At 46.2% G+C, this 25,459-nt stretch overlaps 1 protein-coding gene across 7 annotated transcripts in view; it reads left to right on the forward strand.

Moving 5' to 3' along the window:
* MBD5 (methyl-CpG binding domain protein 5) overlaps positions 1–25,459 on the forward strand; it is a 121,800-nt gene that overhangs the window by 92,460 nt on the left and 3,881 nt on the right. For all 7 annotated transcript variants that reach the window (XM_053947298.1, XM_053947299.1, XM_053947296.1 and 4 more), the window contains 5 exons: positions 887–3,025; positions 13,301–14,293; positions 15,959–16,191; positions 18,502–19,704; positions 23,872–23,945. In XM_053947298.1, the coding sequence (XP_053803273.1) occupies positions 887–3,025; positions 13,301–14,293; positions 15,959–16,191; positions 18,502–19,704; positions 23,872–23,945 (4,642 nt within the window). The remainder of the gene's footprint in view (positions 1–886; positions 3,026–13,300; positions 14,294–15,958; positions 16,192–18,501; positions 19,705–23,871; positions 23,946–25,459) is intronic.

A 25,459-nucleotide genomic window follows, 5' to 3' on the forward strand; every position in this document is an offset into this window, starting at 1 on the left:
ACAGGGGAAATGTTTGTTTCTCTCACGTTGGAGCAAATAGGATGAAGGCAGGATTGTCAGTGCTGTCTGACCAGGCTGAAGGAAAGATGAGTAGAGGAATTTCAAGGCACCCCTGAGTTCATTTGAACACAGAATTTTTAACTCCCAATTCCAGTTGAATTTTGCATATCCAGAGTCTGCATGCCAAGCACTGCAAGCTGAATTGCAAATTCCCAGAGCTGCAAAACTGGCAAGAAAGTGCCCCAGACTTGGAGCTGCTTGTGCTTCTAGTCTGGAAGTAAAACATCAGGAAAAAAAAATCTCTTTAAATAAAGATAGAAAGTGGTCTTGTGTTTGTTGGAAGGTGTAGCCTCAAAAGTGGGATTTACAGGGAATTTTTCCATCACATGCAAATATCCCCAGGGCTTTTATCCTGAAAACAAACTGAAGGCATTCAGGATGCCTCATCAGGGGCAGCATTTGGGACAGGACCTTCTCTGTGGGAATTGAGTCTGAGTCCTGGATTTGGAGGGCTTTGTTCCTCCTGTCCTCAATAGATGGTGCCAGAGGCTCCTTTTCCCTGCCACAGCCATCCCGCTCCTCCTGCCAGAGAGGGGATGCTGGAGGTGCAGGAGGCTGGAGGGGGTGCTTGGAAAAGGCAAAAGGCAAGGAAAAGGGTTTCAAATGATCCATATTTCTATGGGATATGGAATTACAACTGTGTAGTTCAGAGCAGGCACCGTTCCAGCAGCCGCTCTGTGATTGAGGGTTTATTTCTGCTGAAGCAAAAGTTTAGCCAAAGGCTCCCTGAGCTTTTGGGAATATTTTCACTCTCAGTAGCTTTGCCCTGAAACGTGGGACACCGGATTTGCAACCAGTAGTAACTGTTGTGTGTTTTCCACGCCAGGTGCAACGCCAGTAGTTCCCACTCGAGCAGCAACTCCAAGGTCGATGAGGAATAAATCACATGAAGGAATTACAAATTCTGTGATACCGGAATGTAAGACTCCTTTCAAGTTGATGATGGGGGCATCTAATGCCATGGGTAGGCTTTATGTGCAAGAAATGGCTGGAAGCCAGCAAGCAGAGCTCCATCCTGCCTATCCCAGGCAGAGATTGGGGAGCAATGAACTGGGGCAGAAGTCTCCGTACCGCGGCAGTCACGGGGGGATGCCCAGCCCGGCGTCCTCGGGATCGCAGATCTACGGGGACGGCTCCATCTCCCCCAGGACTGACCCGCTCGGAAGCCCCGACGTCTTCACGAGGAACAATCCCAGTTTTCACGGAGCGCCCAACTCCAGTCCTATCCACATGACCAGGACGCCTCTGTCCCCGCCGTCAGTCATGCTCCACGGCTCTCCCATACAGTCATCCTGTGCAATGGCTGGAAGGACTAATATACCTCTTTCCCCCACCCTGACCACCAAGAGCCCGGTCATGAAAAAACCCCTGTGTAACTTTTCAGCTGGTATGGAAATACCACGAGCAATGTTCCACCATAAACCCCCCCAAGGCCCACCCCCACCTCCTCCACCGCCTTCTTGTGCTCTTCAGAAAAAGCCATTAACATCCGAGAAGGATCCGCTTGGCATACTGGACCCAATTCCCAGCAAACCGGTGAACCAGAACCCCGTGATCATGAACCCCACCACTTTCCACTCGAGTGTCCACTCTCAGGTACCCGTGATGAATGTAAGCATGCCCCCCGCCGTGGTGCCCCTGCCCAGCAACCTGCCCCTGCCCACCGTCAAACCCGCCCACATCAACCATGGCACTCACGTCCAAAGGGTTCAGCACTCGGCTTCGACGTCCCTGTCCCCCTCGCCGGTGACGTCCCCCGTTCACGTGATGGCGCCCGGCATCGGAAGGATCGAGGCTTCTCCCCAAAGATCGCGTTCTTCTTCCACCTCGTCCGATCACGGAAACTTCCTGCTGCCTCCAGTAGGGCCGCAGTCGTCCTGTAGCGGTATCAAAGTCCCTCCCAGGTCCCCGAGGTCAACCATAGGGTCACCGAGGCCATCCATGCCATCCAGCCCTTCCACCAAGCACGATGGACTTAGTCAATACAAGGACATCCCTAACCCGTTAATTGCTGGAATGAGTAATGTATTAAATCCTCCCAACAATGCAGTTTTTCCCGCTGCATCGGCCGGAAGCGGTTCCTTGAAGAGTCAGCCTGGTTTGCTGGGAATGCCTTTAAATCAGATCTTGAACCAGCACAACGCTGCCTCTTTTCCAGCAAGCAGTTTACTCTCAGCAGCAGCCAAAGCACAGCTAGCAAATCAAAATAAACTTGCTGGTAACAACAATAACAGCAGTAGCAATTCTGGACCTGTTGCCAGCGGCGGCAGCACCGAAGGACACAGCACTTTAAATCCCATGTTCCCTCCCGCTGCCAACGTGCTCCTCCCCACCACGGAAGGGCAGAGCGGCCGGGCAGCGCTGAGAGATAAATTGATGTCTCAGCAAAAGGATCCTCTGAGGAAAAGGAAGCAGCCCACCACCACGGTGCTGAGCTTGCTGAGACAGTCTCAGCTGGACAGCTCTGGGCTTCCCAAAGCTGGGTCTGATTTGATAAGAAAGCCAAGTCAAAGCTCCTTCCCCATCAGCTCCATGTCGCAGCTCCTGCAGTCCATGAGTTGTCAGAGCTCCCACGGGAGCAGCAATAGTTCCTCGGGCTGCGGGAGCTCCAGCGGCGCCCTGCCCTGCGCCGGCACCCAGCTGCACCTGGCGGAGCCCGCGCTGGGCCCCGCCGGCGTCGTGGCCCCGCTGGCCCCGGGGCTGCCCCTGCGTGGGGAGGGCCTGCCCTGCCCCAACCCCAACCCCGGCTTCGGCCCCGCCGCTGGTCCACCCCCCTCCAACCACCTGGCGGGGCTCCTCAACCAGATGCAGGCCAGCGGGAGCTGCGGGATGCTCCCCCAGGCAGGAATGGCCTTAGGGAACTCCTTACATCCCAGCCCGGCCCAGGCCAGGCTCCAGGCACCCTCCACGCCAGGGATCCCCAACAGCATCGGGAGCAGCTGTAATCAGACCAGTCCTGAAGCAGGTACGTGGCCTTCCCAAGGGATTGTCCCAGGTTTGCATCCCTGGGAATCCCCGGTGGCTGGTTTTAAATGTTTGTCTCGGTTTGAAAAGCCAGGTGTCTGCTGAGGAAGGCAGGAGCCTCCCCTGAAACGGAAAATGTAAACCCTCTCCCTACAAATTGTTATTATTTTGAAATTAAGGGGCTCTCAGGGAAAGATATGGGAATAGGAATAACAGTTCTTTACTAGGAAAATGAAAAATACAAACACAATAGTACAAAAAAAGGAAACAAACCCCTGGCAGAGTGAGAGCAGGCCCTGGCAGGCTGTGGGTCAGGGTGGTGGCAGCAGTGCCATTCCATGGGGGCTCAGCCCTCCTGCAGTGCCAGCTGTGCTTCTGCTGGAGCAGGATCCTGGACAAGGCTGGAGTTTTCCTCTGGAGCTCCAGGGCTGGTGGAGATGGGCCTGGGCTCCCTCTGGGAATGCAGTGGGGCAGAAAGCTGCTCCTGTGGGAATGCAGTGGGGCAGAAAGCTGCTCCTGTGGGAATGCAGTGGGGCAGAAAGCTGCTCCTCTGGGAATGCAGTGGGGCAGAAAGCTGCTCCTCTGGGAATGCAGTGGGGCAGAAAGCTGCTCCTCTGGGAATGCAGTGGGCAAAGGCTGCTGTGGTGTCCCAAAGCCTCAGATTGTATCCAGGTAGGAATGCTGGGCTCCTCACCCTGCGCAGAGCCTCTCCCCATGGGATGATGGAATTTTCTCAGCCGTGCAGGGACACTCACTGGCCATGAACAGAAGATAATTAATAATTAATGGCCCATGGACAGCAGAGATCTCCTGGAGGGAGGATTGGTTGTGGGAGAGATAAAGAAAAAACTGCCCCATGAACAGCAGAGAACGGCCCCAGCTCTGACAGATGGAGATAGAATGCACACATATCTTACAGCCCAGGACATTATTCCTTGTTAAACTTGGGTTCATCTCAGTGAAATGTGCACCTGGTTCATGCTGAAAGTCACATACTCAAAAAATAAAACAGAAAGGAAAAAAAAAAAAACAAACAGTGGTAAATTAAAACATGTCTCCCTTTTTCTGGACAAAACCATCCTGGCCAGCTTCCTGTGACAACTCTTGCTTCTGTTAATGTTCATACACTCTGCATGAATAAAATCCATTCACTTCTGGACATTCCCACACCTCTTTTGTCACTTCTCCAAATAAATTGGAGTTGTTTTGCAGCCTGCCCTGCTCCAAGCCCAGAGGGTTGTGGCTCACCTGGCAGTGCATGTCCAGGTGATCCATGAGTTCTTTCCTGCTGGAATTGAAGAGGTGGTGTCAGAGATTGGAGCAGATCCTGGGTGTACCAAAATGTCCAAAATCACCCTTTTCAGGGCCAGCAGGAGGGAATGCCAGGCCTGTGTTTGCTTTTATTGAGGTAATTTTACTAAGATGGTAATTAAATGGTTGAATAAACAGTTGGAGGAGTGTAGGGAGAGATTTCCTGGTTTGTTCATCAGGGACGATTTGGAGAGGAAATGGGTTATCATCTCTGGGGGTTTAAAGAGAAGAAGCAATCAGTTCAAAAATGTGAATTTTATTGACTGTTACTGGTTGAACAGAGTATTAGAAGGTGGCAGTGGTGTAAATTTCTGAAGTGGAATGAAAACCCAAGTCTCCTCAAAGTGTTCAAGTGGCCTCTCATTAACCCAAGCAAGAACCTGCTCTGCATTCCTCAGCTTCCTCCTTCAAAGTGGAATAGAATTCTAGAAAAGCTGAATTATAGTCAAATAATGTTGTACTATTGCTCTGCTCGTGCTTCCTGATGACTTTTAAGGGTTTCTCCCCATCCCTGGCATAAAAAGGTTTCATTTTTCTTGCCTGGAGTGGTCACAACAAGCAGCTCTCAGTTCTTGCGTGGCTCGTTTGCCTTGTCATGCTGGCACAGGGGCATTTCCTGCTGCAGCTTCTGAGACTTTGCCCTGAACAAAGGTGTGGGATGGCCTTGGGAATTCACTCCCTGTCCCCCTGAGCACAGGACACAACCCCTGGGGCAGGAACCCTTTGCTCCCCGCCTTGGCTGGGCTTTCCACCGCTCCCAAAGGCTCCCGTGGTGTTCATCAGAGCCTGTGCTTGTAACTCCACTCAGCTCCAAGCTGAATTTCCCCCCAGAAATGCAAATGTAACAGAACAAAGGGGTCAGAGCCCTGAAGGAAGGTTTCAGCATCAGCTGGGTTCTCATCCCTGTAGGAAAAGGAATTGGGGCATAACCCCACCTGGAGACTCCTCCTGCCATTCCCCCCACCAGGGATGGCTCAGAGGGTTGGAGGCACAGAATTCCAAAGCCTCAAGTGACACTTTTCCCCTTTATCTAAAAGATAAAAGGTAATTCCATGTATTATTGTTATTATTACTGTTCAGAAAAATAGGACTTGATATTCAGTGATCATTGATACCTAGGCAAAGGCTGGAAAACTGGGAAATGTTCCATTCTCTGCTGCTGAAGGAGTTGTTCCTTTAGTTTGGTGCTTGCAGAATACACAGCCTGCATTTAATTATTTACTGAATATCTGTGGGGAAAATAGTAAAGGTAAAAAGGCTGAGATACATTCCTTAAACTTTACTACAACATCAATCTCATTACATAGCTAAAACAATTAAAAAATAACAACTCACGTCTTACCAACAGCAACCCAAGATTTCTTTGTTACAAAACATTTTAAAAACTTTCTAACCAATAGCATATTACTAAAACTTACAGGTAGTTACTCTAGCCAATATTATTATTATATTATATATTAAAATATAATTATTATAATATAATATTATTCTAGCCAATCACTAAGAACACACACTTATTTCAAACAATACTTACATACTTTCTACTAACAATACACAGTACTCCACTATTAAACTTAAAACCTTCTATCTTACTAAACATATTTTTCTGCAGTCATAAAATCTATCTTAACCAAACCTAAAACTATTATTTCATGTCCTTACTTACTGTACCATTACAACTTTGCTACTTTCAAACTTCACAACTAACTAGAAATTCTCTGTTCTTTCTTTTTCCAAAACCTACTTCCACAACTTTCTGAATAACTTTTTACCTCCATTTTCCCCACAAATATCTATGATAAAGCCTGGAGAATGTTTTCTTTTTTAAGGAGGTTGTGTTAGTTTTGTTTTATTCCCTAAAACCTTCACTGAGCCTCTTGCTGAGCCCTCCCAGCAGCAGGGGTGAGCTTTAATCCAGAGAGGGGAATTCTGTTGGATTTCCAGGAGAATGGGAATGTTCTTTCCATGAGACTCATGTGAAATGTTGAGTGGTTTGTGGTATAATAATAATTTTTAAAAACAAAAGTGAGTTGCCATCCTGCATCCAGCTCTGTAACAAAACTGGGGAGAGGAATATTGGGATCTGTGCTCTGTTAGTTTTGGGGCTGGAGCTGGTGAAAGCCCCTGTACACTGAATTTCCAAGAGCAGTTCAGCAGAGGAAGATGTCTAAAGGAACCTCTCACATTCATATTTCAGTCTGTGGCTTGGTTTTTTTTTCCCTTTGTTTTGAAGTATTTTAATTGCTAAATCTCTTTCCTGTGTCTGTGCCAGCAATTCAGAACAGCTCCTCCTCAGAAATAGCTCCTGAGAGAAAAAACCCTGTGAATCCCCACAATTAGCTGGTTATTGCCCAAGCTTTTAATTATATTTTAACCACATGGACCAAGTTTTGGTATTCCAGCTCTTGTTTTCTTCTTCCACAGATAATATCTTTAGTTCCCAGGTAATTTTCAGGGTGTGTGTGGTGGAATTTGTTCTTTTTGTAGGATGGAACTGCATCTCTGGGTGATGGATTTGATTGTAGGGTTTTATTTATTTACCTTTTTCTTGCTGGTAACGTGTGGTTCACGGGGTAGAAAATCTGTGTTTGAGTGTTGAACATTCAACATCCAAATCCTGCTAAGAAAGGATTATAAATATCCATAAATATCTATATCCATGTCTATAAATATCATAAATATCTATATCCATAAATATCCATAAATAATGGGATGGATGGAAATGAGTGAAAATATTTGGGAATAAAAGCTCTGGACTGCTGAGAAGGGAAATTAAGGCAGCCTCAATAACCACAGCAATTAAAGATATCAGTGGTGTCAAATATTAACATTATAAAATAGGGGAAACTCTGGGTCTAGAAGTGAAGAAGTAACAAAAAATTGGCAGATTTGGCAAAAAAAAGGCTGTAATTCCTTCCCTGAAATGGGAATTTTTCCTGGTGAAATGCACAGAATAGAAATAGTAAAATATAATTAAACAGGGAGGAGCACAACACCAATCACTGAGGGTGAGGAGAGGAATTTGTGTTAATACAGCCAAGAAAATTGGGAATGGAACGTGGTGCTGGAAAACAAAAACCCCAAAAGAAGGGGCTTGGGAGGCTTTGATTTAATCACCTCAGTGCCAACTGTTGAAAACACAAATCAAACCAAAAAAACTCTGCATTTGCTTCCCAAAATTACTTTATATAGCCTAGAATTACCAAATCAGAAGAACTTGTGGACTCCAGGGTCAGAAGAGCACCTGACAACTTTTTGGGACTTGTTGTGTCTGAGAAAAAAATTCTTATTAAACTGGAATCACCCCTGGACAGGATGGCAAAAACCTCCTCTTCTAATTATAAAGCAAATTTAAATATCCCATTGATTTGGGGTTCATAGAAACATCCAGAGGGACTTTGCCCTGCTTGGGAGAGATTATAAGGAATCACATACTTAAATCTATTATTTAAATTTAAAAATTAACTTAAATTTAAATTAAAGTTACTTCAATTTCCAACTTCTTTTCCCCATTCTTATTTCTAAATCATAACTTATTTTCCCTTGTTATTATTTTGGGGAGAGGAAAGTGATTTTTTTTTCTCCTCAGGTAAGAACTGTGAAGAATAAGGAAAATGTTCACTCCTTGCTTGGACATAGCTTGGGGTTTTCTGGTGTTGTTTTACCTCTTAAAATTTGAATTTGCCAACAGTTGACAATCTTTCAGTTACCTGATTGATGTTTTAACTGCCATGCAACTTTCTAGGATTTTATAGAGATAAAAATCAGGGAGTTTGTAAAAAATAATAACAAATTAATGTAGAAAGATGAGTCTTATTAAAGATATTATTGCAAAGAAAACCCGAATTAATTCAGTGGGATTTCCCACACATATTTAGCTGAAAATGGAACCAGTGGGCAGCTCCAGCTTTTGCTAGAGGGAGGAGTGGAATTATTGGAGGAAATAATGCTTTTTATTGAATTTTTAACTTCCCAAATTCGCAGTGGAGTGTTTTCCTTCATTTGCAATGCATCTGCCACAGCTGTGAGTGGGAAAATCCTGAATTCCTGCTCCTGCACTCATGAGCTGTTGTCTTGACACTTTTCTACTCAAACGCTGCTCTGCTGACAGCTGAGCACATCACCACAGTTTTCCTCCAAGTCATTTCCAACCCAGCAGTGCTGGGAAAATGCAGAAATCACAGGAGATGCGACTGGGACAGGTATTAAATTCTAAAAATTAAATTTTAAAAAAACTAATTTTATTAAATTTTTTAAAACCCTAATTTTATCAAAATTTTAAAAACCCTTAATTTTATTAAATTTTTAAAAACTCTTAATTTTATTAAAATTTTAAAATCGTACTTTTATGGACTTCTGTTGTCCTATAAATAGTTCTGGGCTTTTTACCCTTCCCCCAAAATTTTAGGGGCCAAGATTTCAGCTTTGTTGTAAATGCAAACCCCCCCCTGTGATCGTGGAGCGTGGTGCACAGGAATTATGGGCAGGCAGGTGAATATTTCCCAGCAGAGCACATTCCATGGCCGGGGCAGTTCAGGATTTTAACAGGTTCTGATGGGGATATTTGATTTCTTGGGCCATTTTTGGTGATTTCTGGGCTGTCTCAGGGCACTGCAGGATCTCCAGAAGGAGAGCGAGTGACAGCAGTTTGTGCTGGGCTGCTGAATTATGGTTTCTTTGGAATTGGAGGCAGTGTAAGAAAGGAGATATCAGATAAAGATCTTAAATGTTTTCCATTCCAGAAAGAAAAGGGGGAATAGAATTGTCAAAGTGTGTAACTGCTGGCTCCAGGTGTGCAGGGGAGGGGTGGAATGGGGACTTAGAGCAGGAACTCCTGGTCTGGATCTCTCAGGACTCTGAGGCTGTGTTTTCCATCAGCACTTCCACTGGGAAGGGAAGGCTCTGGAAATCCCTGATTGAACAATCTCCCCAAATGCAAACTCTGAGGGTTGATCTCTAATTTGGGATTCCTTCCAATTTCACCCCCCTGTGGCAGCAGCTCCGGGACACCTCGGGCGTGGCTGGGTGAGCCCAGGAGGTGTCACAACCTCTTGGAGCTGTGGTGGTAATTAAAATGTCTTTAATTGCTCAATTTTAAGTGATCTTCTGTGCTCTCACACCCTCCTGATCTCAGGGTCAGCTCTGTTCACCCCCGCTGGGGGTTTTGAGAGGATCCTGCAGATTTCTGCTGCCTGAGCTGGGCAGTTGCACCAGGAGGTGCTGAGAGTTGAGTGAGGAGTTCCTGAATGACCAAGGAGGGGAAAGGGAGATTCCAACAGGGGTTTCCAAAGCTCAGAAAGTTCAAAATTAGAAAAGCAGCCAAGAAAATATCCAATCTAAGCAAAGCTGGCTGTGGTTTTCATGGATGTGCAGAGAGAGATTATTTACAAAGGAGGGACAGGACACGGGGAATGGCTTCCTGTGGGATGGGAATTTTGGGATGGAATTCCTGGCTGGGAGGGGCTGGGCTGGAATTCCCAGAGCAGCTGGGGCTGCCCCTGGATCCCTGGAGGTGTCCAAGGCCAGGTTGGATGGGGCTTGGAGCAACCTGGGACAGTGGGAGGTGTCCCTGTCCATGGCAGGGGTGGCACTGGATGGGATTTAAGGTCCCTGGGCCCATGGCAGGGGTGGCACTGGATGGGATTTAAGGTCCCTGTCCATGGCAGGGGTGGCACTGGATGGAATTTAAGGTCCCTGTCCATGGCAGGGGTGGCACTGGATGGGATTTAAGGTCCCTGGGCCCATGGCAGGGGTGGCACTGGATGGGATTTAAGGTCCCTGTCCATGGCAGGGGTGGCACTGGATGGAATTTAAGGTCCCTCCCAACCCAAACCAGTCTGGGATTCTGTGAAAAGCAAGAACTGAGAGGGTGGAATTGATACCATTCATTTGTGCTCAGTTCTAAAAATGTTTCAGGTGGTAATGGCTGATGAGCAAGTTCTGCACTTCCATTTCTCTCCACACACCTCTTTTAGTGAGTATTTTTTCCCCACAAATTCCAGCACTGTGTTTTTGAGACTATTTAAATACTGGGATGTGTAATGGAGAGTTTCTCACAGGGAAAAGAGTTATAAAACAGCACTTGAAATATTCTTCTCTAATTAATACACTCTAAGTGCAATCCTTTTGGAAAATCTTCTATAGTTAGAAAGAACAATTCTGAGATATTAATGATGAAAATCTTCCTCTCTGATTTCTTTATTTTAAGTGAATCTTCTTGAACACAAATTGATTCCCTAATACCCATTTATTTTCTTGTCCTTGCTTAAGAACACCTGTCAAGCAGTGCTTTAAGAAAAGGAACACAGCTAAAATCCACACAGGAAAATGAACCTGCTCTGAAAAGAAAGTAGAATTAAAAATGCTCATAAATAAAGTCAGTAATAATTTAAAAAATTTATATGCTATTTATTTACTCCCAAAACATTTCTTTGACCCTGTAAGAAAACAACAGCTCTGCTTTTTCTGCATTCTGGATATTTCTTCTTTCCACTGTGTTGCAGAGAGTTCATTTTTCTCAACAAGTGGCAGAAGAACCTTTGGCAGAGTCTGTGGCTGCAGGAGCTGGGCTTGCCCTGGGCTTTTATGGCTTTTAGTCTGGCTCCTTCATCCTTTTCATTCTGATTATTAAGGACTCTTTGCTGAACTCACACATGCTTGTGTTCCCTGCATCCCAAATATCCCATTTTTGTGGAACTGGGAATTCAAGTTGGGGTTTCCTTTTGTTGTTCAACTCCTGTTTGTATTTCTCATCCCAAACTTCCCAAGTGTCATTGTAGAGCTGGGGGTAGGCACAGAAAACCCTTGGGTGGTGGAGGTTTGGGGTTTTGGAGTTTCAGGGGTTTTGGGATTTTGGAGTTTTTGGGGTTTTGGAGTTTTAGAGGTTTGGGGGTTTTGGAGCTTTGGGGGTTGGGGTTTTGGAGTTTGGGGGTTTTGGAGTTTCAGGGCTTTTGGAGTTTGGGGGTTATTGTCATCATTCTGTCCTTTGGTCTGGGATCAGACATTGGGAAGCTCTCACAGCTCCAGATTCCAGTGAAAATGACTTTGCATGGATGCCCTCATAATTGAATATTGACTTGTTGGGATGGTTTCTTGATCTCTGGTGCCACAGAGAAATTTGTCCCCAGCTGCAGCTGTAAATTCTGTAAACACACCCAGTCCAGGACTCTTCCAGCCCAATTCCTGCTGTGCCAGGTTGGACAGAAGCTGGGGGGGAATATTTATTTGTGTTTTATTTTCCTGCTGAAGTCTGGCTGCTCATCCCCTCTCTGACTCCCAGTCTGGATTGAAATAAGGACACATTTTCTGCCTCCTACTCAGTATCCATCAAGACTTCTTTTCTCCTCAGGAACAATTAATTAATTAATTACTTAATTAATCTGGAGAAAGGTGTTGAATGCACTTGGAACCTCTCAGAAGATGAGGGTGAGAAAACAGAGCCATTTCTCCCCAAAACCTGGCAGCAATTTTCCAACTTTGAGATTTGCTGCACAGCAAACCCTCTTGCATGGGGTCAGAATGGGAAACAGGAGCAGGAATAAATTACAAACAGGGATGAGGAAAATACCCAAACCAGATTTGCTATTCAGGAGAGCTCTCTTGAATAATTTCCTCATGCCTGAATTAAAAATCTCTCCATGTGCTCTTTAACACATCCAAGGGGGAGTGGTACAACTGATTCTTCCATTGGGAATTTCTTAAATCTGCAGGTTGGTCTTTGGGACTTCTCATGATTTTTTAAGTCCTTGGGGCATTAGTTCTAAATACTGTTTCTAAAATTTGATTTTTATTTTTTCTATTTATTTTTTTTTATTTCTAAGAATAAACGAATAAAATTTGCTTCTTGTGAAGATGCAGGGTTTTGACCCTCTCACCCAGAGTGGGATTTGCTCTGCTCTACAACTGCACTTTGCTCTCACCTCACCTCACCTTTTGTTACTTCGTTATTTCATTTCTGCTCTGAAACATGATAATGGCACTGGGAGAGAGGGGTGAGATTTGTTCTCTTGAGTTCAGGGCAGTGCAAAGTGTTCTGTGTTCATTTTGTACCTCTTGGAGTTGTCACAATGTTACAGCACTTAAAAATGGTAATTTTAGTTTAAAGTGATGTGAAAGATTGGCTCAGTTCTTATCAGTTGAGTGTGCTGGCAAATCCCTTTTTAAAGAGTATTTGTTCAGAAAAATGGGAATTGATATTTTGTGATCATTGATTCCTTTCAGTCTCTCATGCTAAGAGCTATATGAGTGACCACTGTCAATTCAAAACTGCCTCAAGTAGAAAAATAATAATAGTTTATACTTCAGCTTTGCTAAAACGATATAAAGATACCCACATAAACATTTTTACTCTTTCTTTGTAACCTTCTCATGGTCAATTTTGCCCTTTCTTTTCATCCCAAGTGACGGATTTTACACCACCCCAATTTACACTTTTCCTCTGCAAATTGTGAATTCCCACTGACCTGGAACAGTCTCATCATACCATGTATTTTCTTTTTAATTCAGGACTCCAGAACAATGCCTTAAATATTAATCTAAAATCCAAAACCCTGTGAATGAATTAAAACTGGAAGGGGATCATGGACTCAGTGTTTCACCCAACATCATTCCTGTGATCCTTCTTCCTGGTGGTCAATTCCAGCCTGGTCCATGACTAATTCTATTGAGCTGTGGTTGGGTTTGGGTTTATGCTGTTGAAAGTCTGTGAGTTTATGTGAATTAATGCTGTTAAAACCTCTCACCAAGAACTTTAAGGGATGTATAAATGCCATAATCTCCAAGGGGACGTGGCACAGAGTGTCTGGAGCATCTCATGGCAGATCCATTGCTATTTTTCGAGTGCTCCAGTCTGGATCCCCCAGCCCCTTTTTCCCGTGGCTGGTTGGGCTGAGCCTGGTGCTGTGTGCCCTGCAGGTGTCTCCCAGCAGGCAGCACCCCGTTGATATTCCTGCTTTTCCCATTCCAGGGGGTTTGGGCCCGTCGTCATCGATAGCCATCGCTGGCACCAGCCAAGCTGCCATCACCAAGACCACGTCTGTGCTCCAGGACGGTGTCATTGTCACCACTGCAGCTGGGACCCCTCTGCAGCAGGGCCAGCTGCCCATGGGGGGCGAGTTCCCCTTCGCTGGCCACGAACACTCGCTCCACTTCCCGCAGAACAGCTCTTCAAACAACAACCTGCCACATCCTCTGAATCAAAACCTCCTCAATTCCCTGCCTCTCTCTCTGCCGGTGAATCAGCAACATCTCCTAAACCAGAACCTCTTGAACATCCTCCAGCCTTCAGCAGGAGAAGGCAAGTCTGAGGTGAACCTCAACCCTCTGGGTTTTCTGAACCCGAACGTCAATGCTGCTTTAGCGTTCCTCTCCGGCGACGTGGACGGGCAGGTGCTGCAGCCCGTGCACTTCCAGCTGCTGGCAGCCCTGCTCCAGAACCAGGCCCAGGCAGCTGCCATGCTCCCCGTGCCATCCTTCAACGTGACCATCTCCGACCTGCTGCAGCAGCAGAACGCCCCCGCGGCCCCGGTCACGCAGCTGCCGGCGCCCCCCGAGCCCCTGCCCGAGGGCAGCAGGGTGGAGAACCTGCTGCCCGCCCCCGTGCCCGGCTTCCCGGGCACCGAGCCCGCTCCCAGCCCCCTGCTCCTGCCCGCCGCCTCCGGGGCCTCGGCGCTCATGGCCCTGAACCCGCAGCTGGTGGGGGGCGTGCTGAGCTCGGGCGGCCACCCCGAGGTGGCCATCGCCACCTCCTCGCAGGCCACCACCACCACCACCACCACGTCGTCGGCGGTGGCCGCGCTGTCAGTGTCGGCGCTGGGCGGGGGCACGGCCGTGGTGTCCATGGCAGAAACGCTCCTGAACATCTCCGGCGGCGCCGCCGGCGCGCCGGGGCCCGCCAAGCTCAACAACAGCTCCGTGGTGCCGCAGCTCCTGAACCCTCTCCTGGGCACAGGCCTGCTGGGTAAGTGCAGTTTCTTGGGAAAAATCAAACCCGAGCACGCGTGGGGAGGGAGAATTCACAGAATGAGCAGGTTGGAAGAGACCTTCAGGATCATCGAGTCCAACTCAGCCCCAACCCCTCAGCCAAACCCTGGCACCCAGTGCCACATCCAGCTTTGTTAAACACACCCAGGGATGGGGACTCCACCACCTCCCTGGGCAGCCATTCCAGAACTTTATCACCCTTTCTGTAAAAAACTTCTTCCTCATATCCAACCTCTATTTCCCTTGAGGCTGTGACCTCTGGTTTTGTCAGTTCCTGGAGAAAGAGCCCAAGCCCAGCTGGCCACAGCCACCTCTCAGGAGCTCTGGAGAGTGCCGAGGTCACCCCTGAGTCTCCTTTTCTCCAGGCTGAGCACCCCCAGCTCCCTCAGTGGTTCCTCGCAGGGTTTGTGTTCCCAGCCCCTCTCCAGCCTCGTTGCCTCCTCTGGAGGCATTCGAGCATCTCAAGGTCCTTCCCAAACTGAGGGCCCAGAACTGGACACAGTATTTTCAGATTCAGAATTTCAGATTCTGGTTTTATCTTCCTTTCTTTTCTTGGTGTTGTTGGAGCTTGCTCATTGAGCAAACACAGTCGTTCTTGTAAGAAATTAAAATGGCGTTCTGCTTTCGTTCCTTAATGTCTAATATTGATCTTGGAAATTATTAATTCTGCCACCTAAACCTGCTAAATCCACCTGAAAATTGTGTGAGCAACCGGATTTATTTCATTGTTCAAGGAGTGGCAGCTCAGGAGCATCCCTGGGTCAGCTGGGAGTGCCTGTGGCAGCGCAGGGTTAGCAGGAGTAGCTGTGCTGGAGATGACAAACAATCAACATGACAAAGCAGTTGATGAAAAACCCTTTAAATACAAAGTTTTTCCCTCCTGGGTGATGATTTTTCAGTTATTTTTACCGAAAACATATAATAGAGTCAGTGCTCCTCTGTTGGTAATCTACTCCTGGTGAGAATTAAATAATAATTAAATAATACCTCACCCCGACCTAAATGGCCACAGTGAGCTCAACCTACTTGGCATTTTCCATACAAAATACATCTAACAGTGACTTTTCAAATGGGAATTTTAAAGAAAACACAAGATACTAATTTTAAAAAAGAAACAAACTAGAAAATGGATGCATTTTAAGCTTTATTATTTCATAAAGTCAGGTTCGACAGTGTGGTTTGGTTTTTTTTTAAGAGGTAAGACATCCATGTAAAGTGACATTTTCATGTAATAAAAAATGTTAATTCAACTTTTACTCTAGAATGTAAAAAAAAAAAAAGAGTTGTTTAGAGTTTTGTGTGACATGGCTGAGCCAAAAAGCCTTTTCTCCTTCACAGCTGGTGAAGAACTCCTTTTGTTTGGGGTTTAAATGTTTGTCTCATTCTCTCCCTATCCCCTCCTCATCCCCCTCCCCACCCGTGTTCCAGTGAGATTCCAAGGCCTGGAATTTCCACAGAAGCTCCTCCTGCCATCCCTGCTGTCCCAGAATTCAGGAGAGGTGACACAAAAGAGCCAGCACTGGAGAATTTAAGGGCAGGAGAGCCCCATTCCCGGAGGATGGAGGGAGCAGGGTCGTTTTCCAGAGGTTTTTTTGGCACTCAGGGAATTGCTGAGTGGTGTTTGCCTGTGCTTGCCTTGCAGGGGAAATGTCATCTCTGAACACTGCTCTGAACAACCATCAGCTCAGCCACCTCCAGTCACTCCTCAGCAACAATCAGATGTTTCCTTCAAATCAGCAGCAGCAGCAGCAGCAGCAGCAGCAGCAGCACCTTCTCCAGGGCTACCAGAACGTGCAGGGCTTTCAAGGCCAGCCCCAAATTCCTGGCCCAGCCAACAACCCAAACCCCATGGCGTGTCTGTTCCAGAATTTCCAGGTAGAAAACAAAATTAAATCAATATTCAAGCAAGTGTGCAGCTCTCAGGAGGTAAAATTCCATCCTCCAGACTTTTTTTTTTTTTTTTTTTTTTTTGCTGATTAAGACAATATCATTTATATAATTACATTAATATAAATACATTTATTACATGCAATATATTCTTTCAGTAGCTGATGGGTTTTGCAAATCAGGAACATTTGTTACTGAAATTTTATCCCTTTCTCCTTAGGAATTTGGTTTAGTTGCTTTGGAAAGAGTTACGGTGCATGTATTGAAAAAAAGTTCCTCTATATGCTGACAAATACTGTAGAATTTTAACAAAACTCTTTTCCATCCCATAAAAACAGTCCTAAATTCCTGTTCAGCCCATTCTGATAATTCAGCAGCGAGAAATAAATGCTGATAGCACTTTGCAGTAATTAGAATGAGTAATTAGTAATTAATAAGTTGTTCTAAGTGACTGTGTGCACCAGTCCTCTGGTATTCCCACTGAAATGGGATGGAAGAGCTGTGATGGGGATTGTGCAGCCTGGAAAAACAGGGATGGGAGTGAATAAACAATGACAAACTGAGCAAAAACGAGACTTGCCTGCTCTCCACGTAACACAATTATTCCTAATTCAGGTTGGGTATCAACAGAGCAAAACCAGGTGACAAACCCAGGTAGGAATTCCTCAGTATTGCTGCAGAAGTGCAGGTGTGAGAAGGGAATGCAGGGGGGCAGGAGGAAAAAGGAGCTGGGGAGAAGTTTCCCTGGAAAATCTCAGTGCTCAGCCTCTTCCCTCTCTTGTAGGAATTCTGGTCGCTTTAGCCCAGTATTTATTTTTTTTTTGTGTCACATTTCCAGTTATATAAATAGTCACAGTAAGTAGTTAAAGGGCTTTTGGAATATTTTCCCCGTGGATTTTACAGTTTTTGTTGGAGTGCTCTTGTTGACATCGTGTTCCCTGCCTGTGGATGTGACAAGGAGTAGGAAGAGCTCAGGTGGTTGAATCTGGAGGTGCCAGTTTGCTGTGGCTTAGTGTTGGTTTTCTTAGTTTCAGCTTTCAAAATCTTTTAAAAGATTTTATTCTATTATTAGTCTCAATAAATAATAAAATACAAAAAATATAAATCTCAACACTATTCTATTAAAAACCAACTTATTTCTTATTTACAATACATCATAAATATGTTTTAACTTACTAACTTTTACTACACAATATTACTATTATTTCTAACACTAATCACATTTTTTCCCACATTTTCTTACTACCATACGTCTTTCACAATTCTAATTCTCTAAAATATCTAATCTTTTTACAAAACCATATATTAAAACTTATTCCTAATTCAATCTTTCTCCCAACAATATCATCCCTATTCCATAGACAATGATCTTAAATAAACACACCTTATCTCAGTATTTACATACAAATATACAAAACTGCATGAACTTTGTATCAATTTTTTTTTATTCTCTATAAATCCATTTCTGGGGACTGGAGATCCCATGGGAAAGGCAGACAGCAAAGGGAAAAATAGGATTGTGGACCAATTCCAAAAGCACGGTGGTGGCATTCAGGAATTCATTGAGGAGCACACAGGGACAGAAGCAATGCTGGGGTCTGGGAAGGAAAGAAAAGGAATTGAGAGCTGGAATCAGAGGTTGTGGAGTTGAGGTCTCTCCTCCTCTGGAGATGCACAGACCCCACCTGGATGTGATCCTGTGCTCCAGCAGGATTAGATCAGCTCAGCTGGAGAAGAGAAGGGTCCCGGGAGGCCTCAGAGCATCTTCCAGGGGCTGGAGGGACAGGACAAGGAGGGATGGGTTCAAACTGCCGGAGGGGAGATTTAGGTGGAACGTTGGGAAGGAATTCCTGGCTGAAAGGGTGGGCAGGCCCTGGCACAGGGTGCCCAGAGAAGCTGGGGCTACCTCTGGATCTCTGGAAGTGCCCAAGGCCAGGCTGGACGGGGCTTGGAGCAGCCTGGGACAGTGGAAAGTGTCCCTGCCTGTGGCAGGGGTGGCTCTGGGTGGGCTTTGAGGTCCCTTCCCACCCAAACCATCCCTGTGCCTCTGTATCAGAAATACTGACCTCGGTGAAGTCCTTTAGGACTTGAGAGAAAACAGGAGCCTGCTGACACAAAGCCTGAGACAGAGTTTTGTTTTCCTCTGAATCAGGCCTTTAATTGTGTCTCTACCTTGTTCAGTTTGTACCTGGTGTATAACAAAAAGAAATGTGCTGTAGTGAGCAACCACAGAGTTTATCTGCTGAAATCCAGCTGGAGTTCAAACAGCAATTCCCATCTTGTCCCTCCTTTCCCCAGGTGAGGATGCAGGAAGACGCCGCTGTCCTCAACAAAAGAATGATCACCCAGATGGGAATGGCGCCGGTTCCCGAGAGCTCCAACACTCTCCTTCCTCCCTTCCAGGAGCCCCCCTGCGACCTGCAGCAGAGACCTGACCCATCCCTGGGCCAGCAGGCCAAGGACATCCCCAACGCCGCCGCCGCCGCGGGCGACGCCTCGGTGGACGCCATCTACAAGGCGGTGGTGGACGCCGCCAGCAAGGGGGTGCCGGTGGTGATCACCACGGCCGGCTCCAGCTCCACGCAGCCGAGCCCCATCCCCGCCCTGAGTGCCATGAGTGCCTTCACAGCCTCCATCGGGGACCCCCTGAACCTGTCCAGCGCCGTCAGCGCCGTCATCCACGGCCGCGGCGCCGAGCACGAGGGGCGCGGCCGCGGCGGCCGCGGCGCGCGGGGCCCGAAGAACTCGGAGCACGGCAAGGGTTCCGGTGAGGGGGACGGCTACGAGTATTACAAATCAGCCACTTGTAACACGCCCAAAAAGCAGTGGGAAGGGGAGCAGAGCCCCGTGGGGGAGATCAGCAGGTGGAAATGTGAGGAGTTCCTGGAGCACTCCGCCCATCTCCACAGCAGCCCGTGCCACGAGAGGCCCAACAACGTCTCGGCGCTGCCGCTGCTGCAGGGGGAGCAGCACCAGGCCCTGCTGGCACAGCGGAACTGTCAGAGCGAGAAAATGCTGGAGGAGAATTTCAGGTATAACAATTACAAAAGAACTATGATGAGTTTCAAGGAAAGACTGGAGAACACTGTGGAACGATGTGCACACATCAACGGGAACCGCCCGCAGCCCAACAGGGCCTTCGGGGAGTTGCTCAACACTTCCAAACAAGACCTGATCCTGGAAGAGCAATCTCCCAGCTCCTCCAATAGCTTGGAGAGTTCCTTAGTGAAAGACTACATCCATTACAATGGAGATTTTAATGCCAAAAGCATTAACGGGTGCGTGCCCAGCCCCTCGGATGCTAAGAGCATCAGCAGCGAGGAGGACCTGCGGAACCCCGAGTCGCCCTCGTCCCACGAGCTCATCCACTACAGGCCGAGGACGTTTAACGTGGGCGACTTGGTCTGGGGCCAGATCAAAGGACTGACTTCCTGGCCTGGCAAACTTGGCAGAGAAGAAGAGGTTCACAATTCATGCCAACAGAACGCTGAGGAGGGGAAGGTATATTTCTGTCTCTATGCACATCTCTCTCTCTCTCTCTCTCCCCCCACCGGCACACAAATCAAAATTTTGTCTTTTCCTTTAGCAGCACAAATGGCTTTTTTTTTCCTAGCTGTAGCTTGTAGAGCTGAATTTCCCCCTTCATTTCCTGCCAGGGCCATGAGACAGGTTAGATTTGGGCTTTGCTAAATGATTTTTTTTTTTTTTTTTGGTGTTAACAAAAAGTGGTTCTCACTTACGTGGTGTGTTCAGACAAATTCCTGGCTGTGTCCAAAGCATCTGGTGCGGAAATACCTGAAAGTGCTGAAACTGCAGAAAGGAGAAGTGGCCTCATCAGATTGAGGAATCTTTAATGAGTGAAATCTTGCTGATTGACACACACTTCTCACAGGAAATGCACACACATTTCCAACTCTAAAGGAGGTTTTGATCATCATTTAGTAATAAGGAAAGTGTTCCAATTTTCTCTTTCATACTAGAATTCTTCTTTTGTGTCAACAAATCATGTGCTTGTTGGGGAATATACAGGAAATGCAGTTATCAAGGAGTTATTGGTAATTTTGTTATGAAAAAATATTCCCAAATCTGGTCTCCAATGCTTGTGTAACATTTTATCTTTGTAGTTCTTAAAAAATGCTGCATATCTTCCACCTATAAATATTAAAAATTTTAAAAAAGCCTAAGCAGAAGGGGGAGAGTTAAGGAAATAGGGGTTTGTCAGTGACACAAAGAAATCAAATCACTTAAAACTGAGGAGAGTGGGTTGGACCAAAGTGTTCTTTCCCCAAAATTCAGCCAGGAGCAGATACCCAGAGGAGTGAAGGGACAAGAAACTCATCCCATCCCACCCCTGCCATGGCAGAGACACTTCCCCCTGTCCCAGGCTGCTCCAAGCCCTGTCCAGCCTGGCCTTGGGCACTTCCAGGGGTCCAGGGGCAGCCCCAGCCTCTCTGGGAATCTTCCAGTCCCTCCCCATGGAGCTGTAAATCCTGGGTGCTCCTCCACTGTGGTTTCACCCCCAGAGCAGGAGAACTTCAGTCTCCCTTGGCAGGTGAGGGTGCTGAATATTCCAGAGCTTTCCATGGTTTAATCCATCCCAGCCCGGACCAGGAGAGCATTTCCGAGCTCATCCCTCAGGAAGCTCAGATCCCTGAGTTACAAGTCGGGTTAGGAAATGGAGGCACAGGAGAAAATCACTAACTTCTAGGGATGAAACAAAACTGGAAGAATTCCATGTTCAATATCCCTGTCTGAGTCAGGAGCACAGGAACAACATTGCCATTCCCAGTGTGCTTTTATGGATTAACAGAATCTGTGTGTCCAGGTCTCTGTGAATGTTTAATAGAAATGAAAGGTTTCTTTTTTTCTAACTTGTGTAAAGAGGGGAATTTTCTCACCTTTTGCATTCCTGAGCAACTTCATGTTTTCTCCTTAATCTGGGGATACCAGAATGTGCTGTTGGTTTCGTGCAAACCTCCTTTGCTGTGGTGGGGTTTCTGTGCATTGTATGGGAACTGTGGGATGTAAAATCCAGCGGCACACGTTTTATTGGATACTGAACACAAAACGAGGGAAGCAGATCCTCGGAATGCTCACAGCAAGGTGGAGACCACTCCAAGTTCTCCGTGAGGGATTCCCACATCATGGATCACCTCTGGCATCAGATCACCTTGAATTAATCATTTTAAATTTAAATATGAAAGAAATGGATCTAATTCCTTCATCAAGAAGTGTGGGGTGAACAGCCATTCCAAAGGGCAGGAGTTGAGGGTGGAAGGGGGGATACACAGGGAAAAACCCACACCAGACCAGAAGAAATCACCTGGAAAACCACAAAGAAACACCCTTGGAATCCACAAAGGAACACCCTTGGAAACCAAATGTTCTTCAGGAATTCTGCACCAGCCCATGGTGGGAGTGACCTGCAGCACTTGGGAAAATCCCTTCTTTTTCTCTGGAAAATGTCTTTTAAAGTCTTTGTGTAACCAAATGTGACCCTCCTGTGTTACATTAATTTGCTGTTGGGATTTGTACATTCTCTGGTCTTTAGATTGTTTATTACTTGATTTTTGTTTCCATTGAAAAGACTTTGGGTATTTAATGGGATAATGGATCTGTCTGGGGGATCCAGACAGGAGAAGGAGGAATATTGCATTTCCTTTCCTTGGTTTTTGGCTACTGGAAATTAGAGGAGCCCAAGGAAGAGCAGCAGAAATTTCTGGGAAGAAAAGGAGCAAGCCTGAGTCTAATCCCAAACCAGAGGAGTTGTCTCTCATTAAGCAATTAATTTGATTATTACCCACCTTGGTTATTATTCATCACCTAAGCACGACCAGGGCAATCAAAGGTTTTGTGGGAGCTTTTCATGGTGAATTTTACCAGGGCAAATCCTGCTCTCAATGTGACTTTCCAGGAGTTAAACTGGGCTGGTTAAACTGGGCTGGTTAAACTGGGCTGGTTAAACTGGGCTGGTTAAACTGGGCTGGTTAAACTGGGCTTTTCTGGTGCTGCAGGTAGAACAGGGAGGATTCCCCCCATGTGTGTGATCTTGTGTTGATATTGATGATTATTGTTATTTCTGTTGGAGTTGCTTTCCATACCCTGTTTTGTAGCAATTTGATACTTCTTCCCAAAAACCCAACTGTTTTTTAATGTATAACCATCACAAAATGCCAATAATGAAGATTTTTTTTTTGTTACTTTAAGAGGTCCTTTGCTTCCCAAACATGATATTAATTCTTGATAACGTTATTGACATTGAACTTTGCAATTTCTCTCCTGGCAGCCCTTGGCAGTTTAGATAAACATTTCTATCACAGATAGGGATAATTCCTTTTTTCTCATGTTTGTCCTTAGAAAAGCTCCCCAGGTTCTCAATTTCTTTTCAGTTTGTCTTCTTCCAAAATCCAGTGAGGGGAGGGGTTATTGGAAATATTTGCATTAAAAGTGAGCAGGTTTTGAGGGAAAAAAACACTACAATTTGTGGCACAATTGAATTTATTTCACAAAAATTGAAATCTCAGCTCCTCAAGTGCAGATTTCTCCATTAATGACTCCTGGAAGTGCCTGGATCAGCACATTCCCAATTTCTTTAGCACAGGTGTGACTTCAAGACATTGAAATCTGGTCTGAATGTGTGAGTTTGGGCCTTATTTCGAGAGATTTTGGCAACTGCTCACTCTTTACCTCCACCTTGTTGTGTCCACACGTCGGATCTGTGGTGAATATAAATTATTCAGGAATTGGAAGGCTGAACTTGGAGGGAATTTGCATTCCCACTTCATTTCCAGGTTGTGTATAGGCACACACTCCATACATTTGTATTTATGGAAAATGTCAAGGAAGATGTAGCAAAGAAACACAAACTGAACCATTTCTTTTCTTTATGTTGATGTATTCTAAATATCTGATTTTGTTGGTTTTACCAGCAGGAATGACTGAGCCAGGTCAAAATATTAGAGTGATGTGGCTTCATGTTTTGAGATACAAATGATGAAATTATAGAGATGTTATAGTTAATTTTCTGCTTGTATTGTTAACACTGGGACCTACTGGTGCCCACACAGTGGTTGAAATTGCTTCAATTTAAAATATGCAAGATTTAAATTCCCAGTTCTCTTGAGCACGTGCCCAAATTCATCCCTGATCGCTAGAGACAAATACAAAATAATTAAAATAACTGATTTTAAGACAAATAAGTAAAGCTTTGTGAAGATTCCTGGATTCAGAAGGATTTCCTTCTGGAATGGGAATAAATTTGGCCGTGCCATGAGTTGAGCAGAGACCTGGAATTCCTCAGGAGCTGGCGGTGATGGGAACACTTTGGTGTAAAAATGAGATCATCAGTCCCAGGCACTCAGAATTCCAGGTGTGCATTCCAGGTGTAAAATCCATGTGGGAGAGCGAGTGCAGAGTGAGACACTCTACCAGCACTGCCAAGGAAGATCTTTAAAAGATTCTTCTCCTCAGTTTTGTGCCATGAATGTCCTGAATTTTCGTTTCTGTTGCCACTGGTGAGAAATTGCAGTAATGGATAAATGTGGGAGGGGTGGGCAGCTCCAGGTGCTGTTCCTGCCCTGCTGGAGGGGGATCCCAGGGCTTGGCAGAGCAGGAAAGGTGGGATTTGCTGCTCTGGGTAACGAGGTTTGGTGTCCATCCCTTCCCCAGGTGGAGCCGGAGAAGCTGAAGACACTAACGGAGGGGCTGGAGGCGTTCAGCCGCGCCAGGAAAAGGAACAGGAAGTGAGTCCATCCTGCTTCCCCACCAAATTCCAGTCATTCCCTTCCTCTGCTGCCCTTCTGGGGCAGCTCAGCCAAACTGAGGGGTTCATTCCTTGGCATTCCTCATGTTGGTTCTGGAATCTGAGGGCGTTTCGAGTGCATCTCCTCTGTGAAACATCCAAGTGGGAGCTTCTGGTGGCATAAAAGCAGCAAAAAGGTCATCCCATCAAAATTACCCTGCCCAAACCAGACTTTTTAACCAGACCTGGCCTCCTTCCTTCTCCTCATGGCAGCTGAGCACAGGGTTATCCTGAGAAATCCCCTTTATTCCCACTGCTGAGAAGGGTTGCAGGATTTGTGGCTGAGTTCTGGCTCACACCTGTGTCAGCTGCTGGGCTTTGTCCAACTTCCACCTTTTTAGTGACAAATACCAGCATAGAAAAACTGTCAAACAGCAAATATTGGGCCATGAAGCATCAGGATGGGCAGAAAGAGGAAAATTACTGAATTTTTTTAGGGAAAAAACTCCTCTGGACATCTTTAAAGGGATGACAGAGTAGGAGCTGTGCTGTGATTGGGTTTGTTCTATGTTGGTGCTTGTTTACTGTCATTGGGAAAATACATTCTTAAACCTGTGAGAATTTAAACTCAGCTCTGAGTAACCACAGGCTGAAAGGGATTAAATAATTCCCTCTCTTCCCCTCCTTTAAAGGGGTGAGCTTTGCTTTTATTTCTGTGTCCCACGGGGCCAAAGAGAAGGAATTTTTATACCAGCAAGACACTGGTGGTGGCTGTTTTTTCCAAAATCATCCCCAAAATGCCTTCCTGGATTTTAAGGGAACACAGAAGGGCTTTTGGCCACTTCCCAGTTATTTATTCATGTCCCTGAAGTGAAATCAGTGACTCAAGGACAGCAGGAGCAGATTTAAAGTGGTTAAAGCTGACATAAACTGCTGCTTTACAGCCCTTACAGAGGTTTTTCTCCATATTTCAATTTACTTCCTAGTTTGAATCCTTTGGTGGACATTTCCTGGTTTCCCCATATCCTGCTGTAGATTTATCTGGCAAAGTTCATGGGTTTCTGTCTGGTTTGTGATGTACCACTGGCTTTTTATCCAGGTTTTTTAACCATTTAGTGTTAAATACAATTGCTGCTCGTCACACAGGCCCAGGGTTGGTTCAGCAGAGCAGGATTGGTCTCCAAGCCCTTGAAATGACGTCCACATTCCACAGCTCCATGAATTCTTCATGTCTCAGTTCCATCTCAGCCCTTCCTTTCCTGCTGGAGCCACGTCCCTGCGTTGCTCCCCAGGCCATGGCACAGCTTCCTGAGCTCTCCAGCTCAGGAATTGATCCTTGACTGATCCTTTCATTGTGGAGCCTTCCCTTCCCTTCCTCACCTGCTCCAGCTTTGCCTTGCCAGGCTCTGGAGCGATCCCTGCTCCGCTGAGCGCGAGCGTTCCCGGTGCTGCTGCACACAGAGCATCTCCAGGGGCTGTCCCCCACTCCTAGCTCCTTCTCCTGGGCTTTGCTGC

The sequence above is a fragment of the Vidua chalybeata genome, chromosome 7 (genome assembly GCF_026979565.1).
Source record: "Vidua chalybeata isolate OUT-0048 chromosome 7, bVidCha1 merged haplotype, whole genome shotgun sequence".
NCBI lineage: Eukaryota > Metazoa > Chordata > Aves > Passeriformes > Viduidae > Vidua > Vidua chalybeata.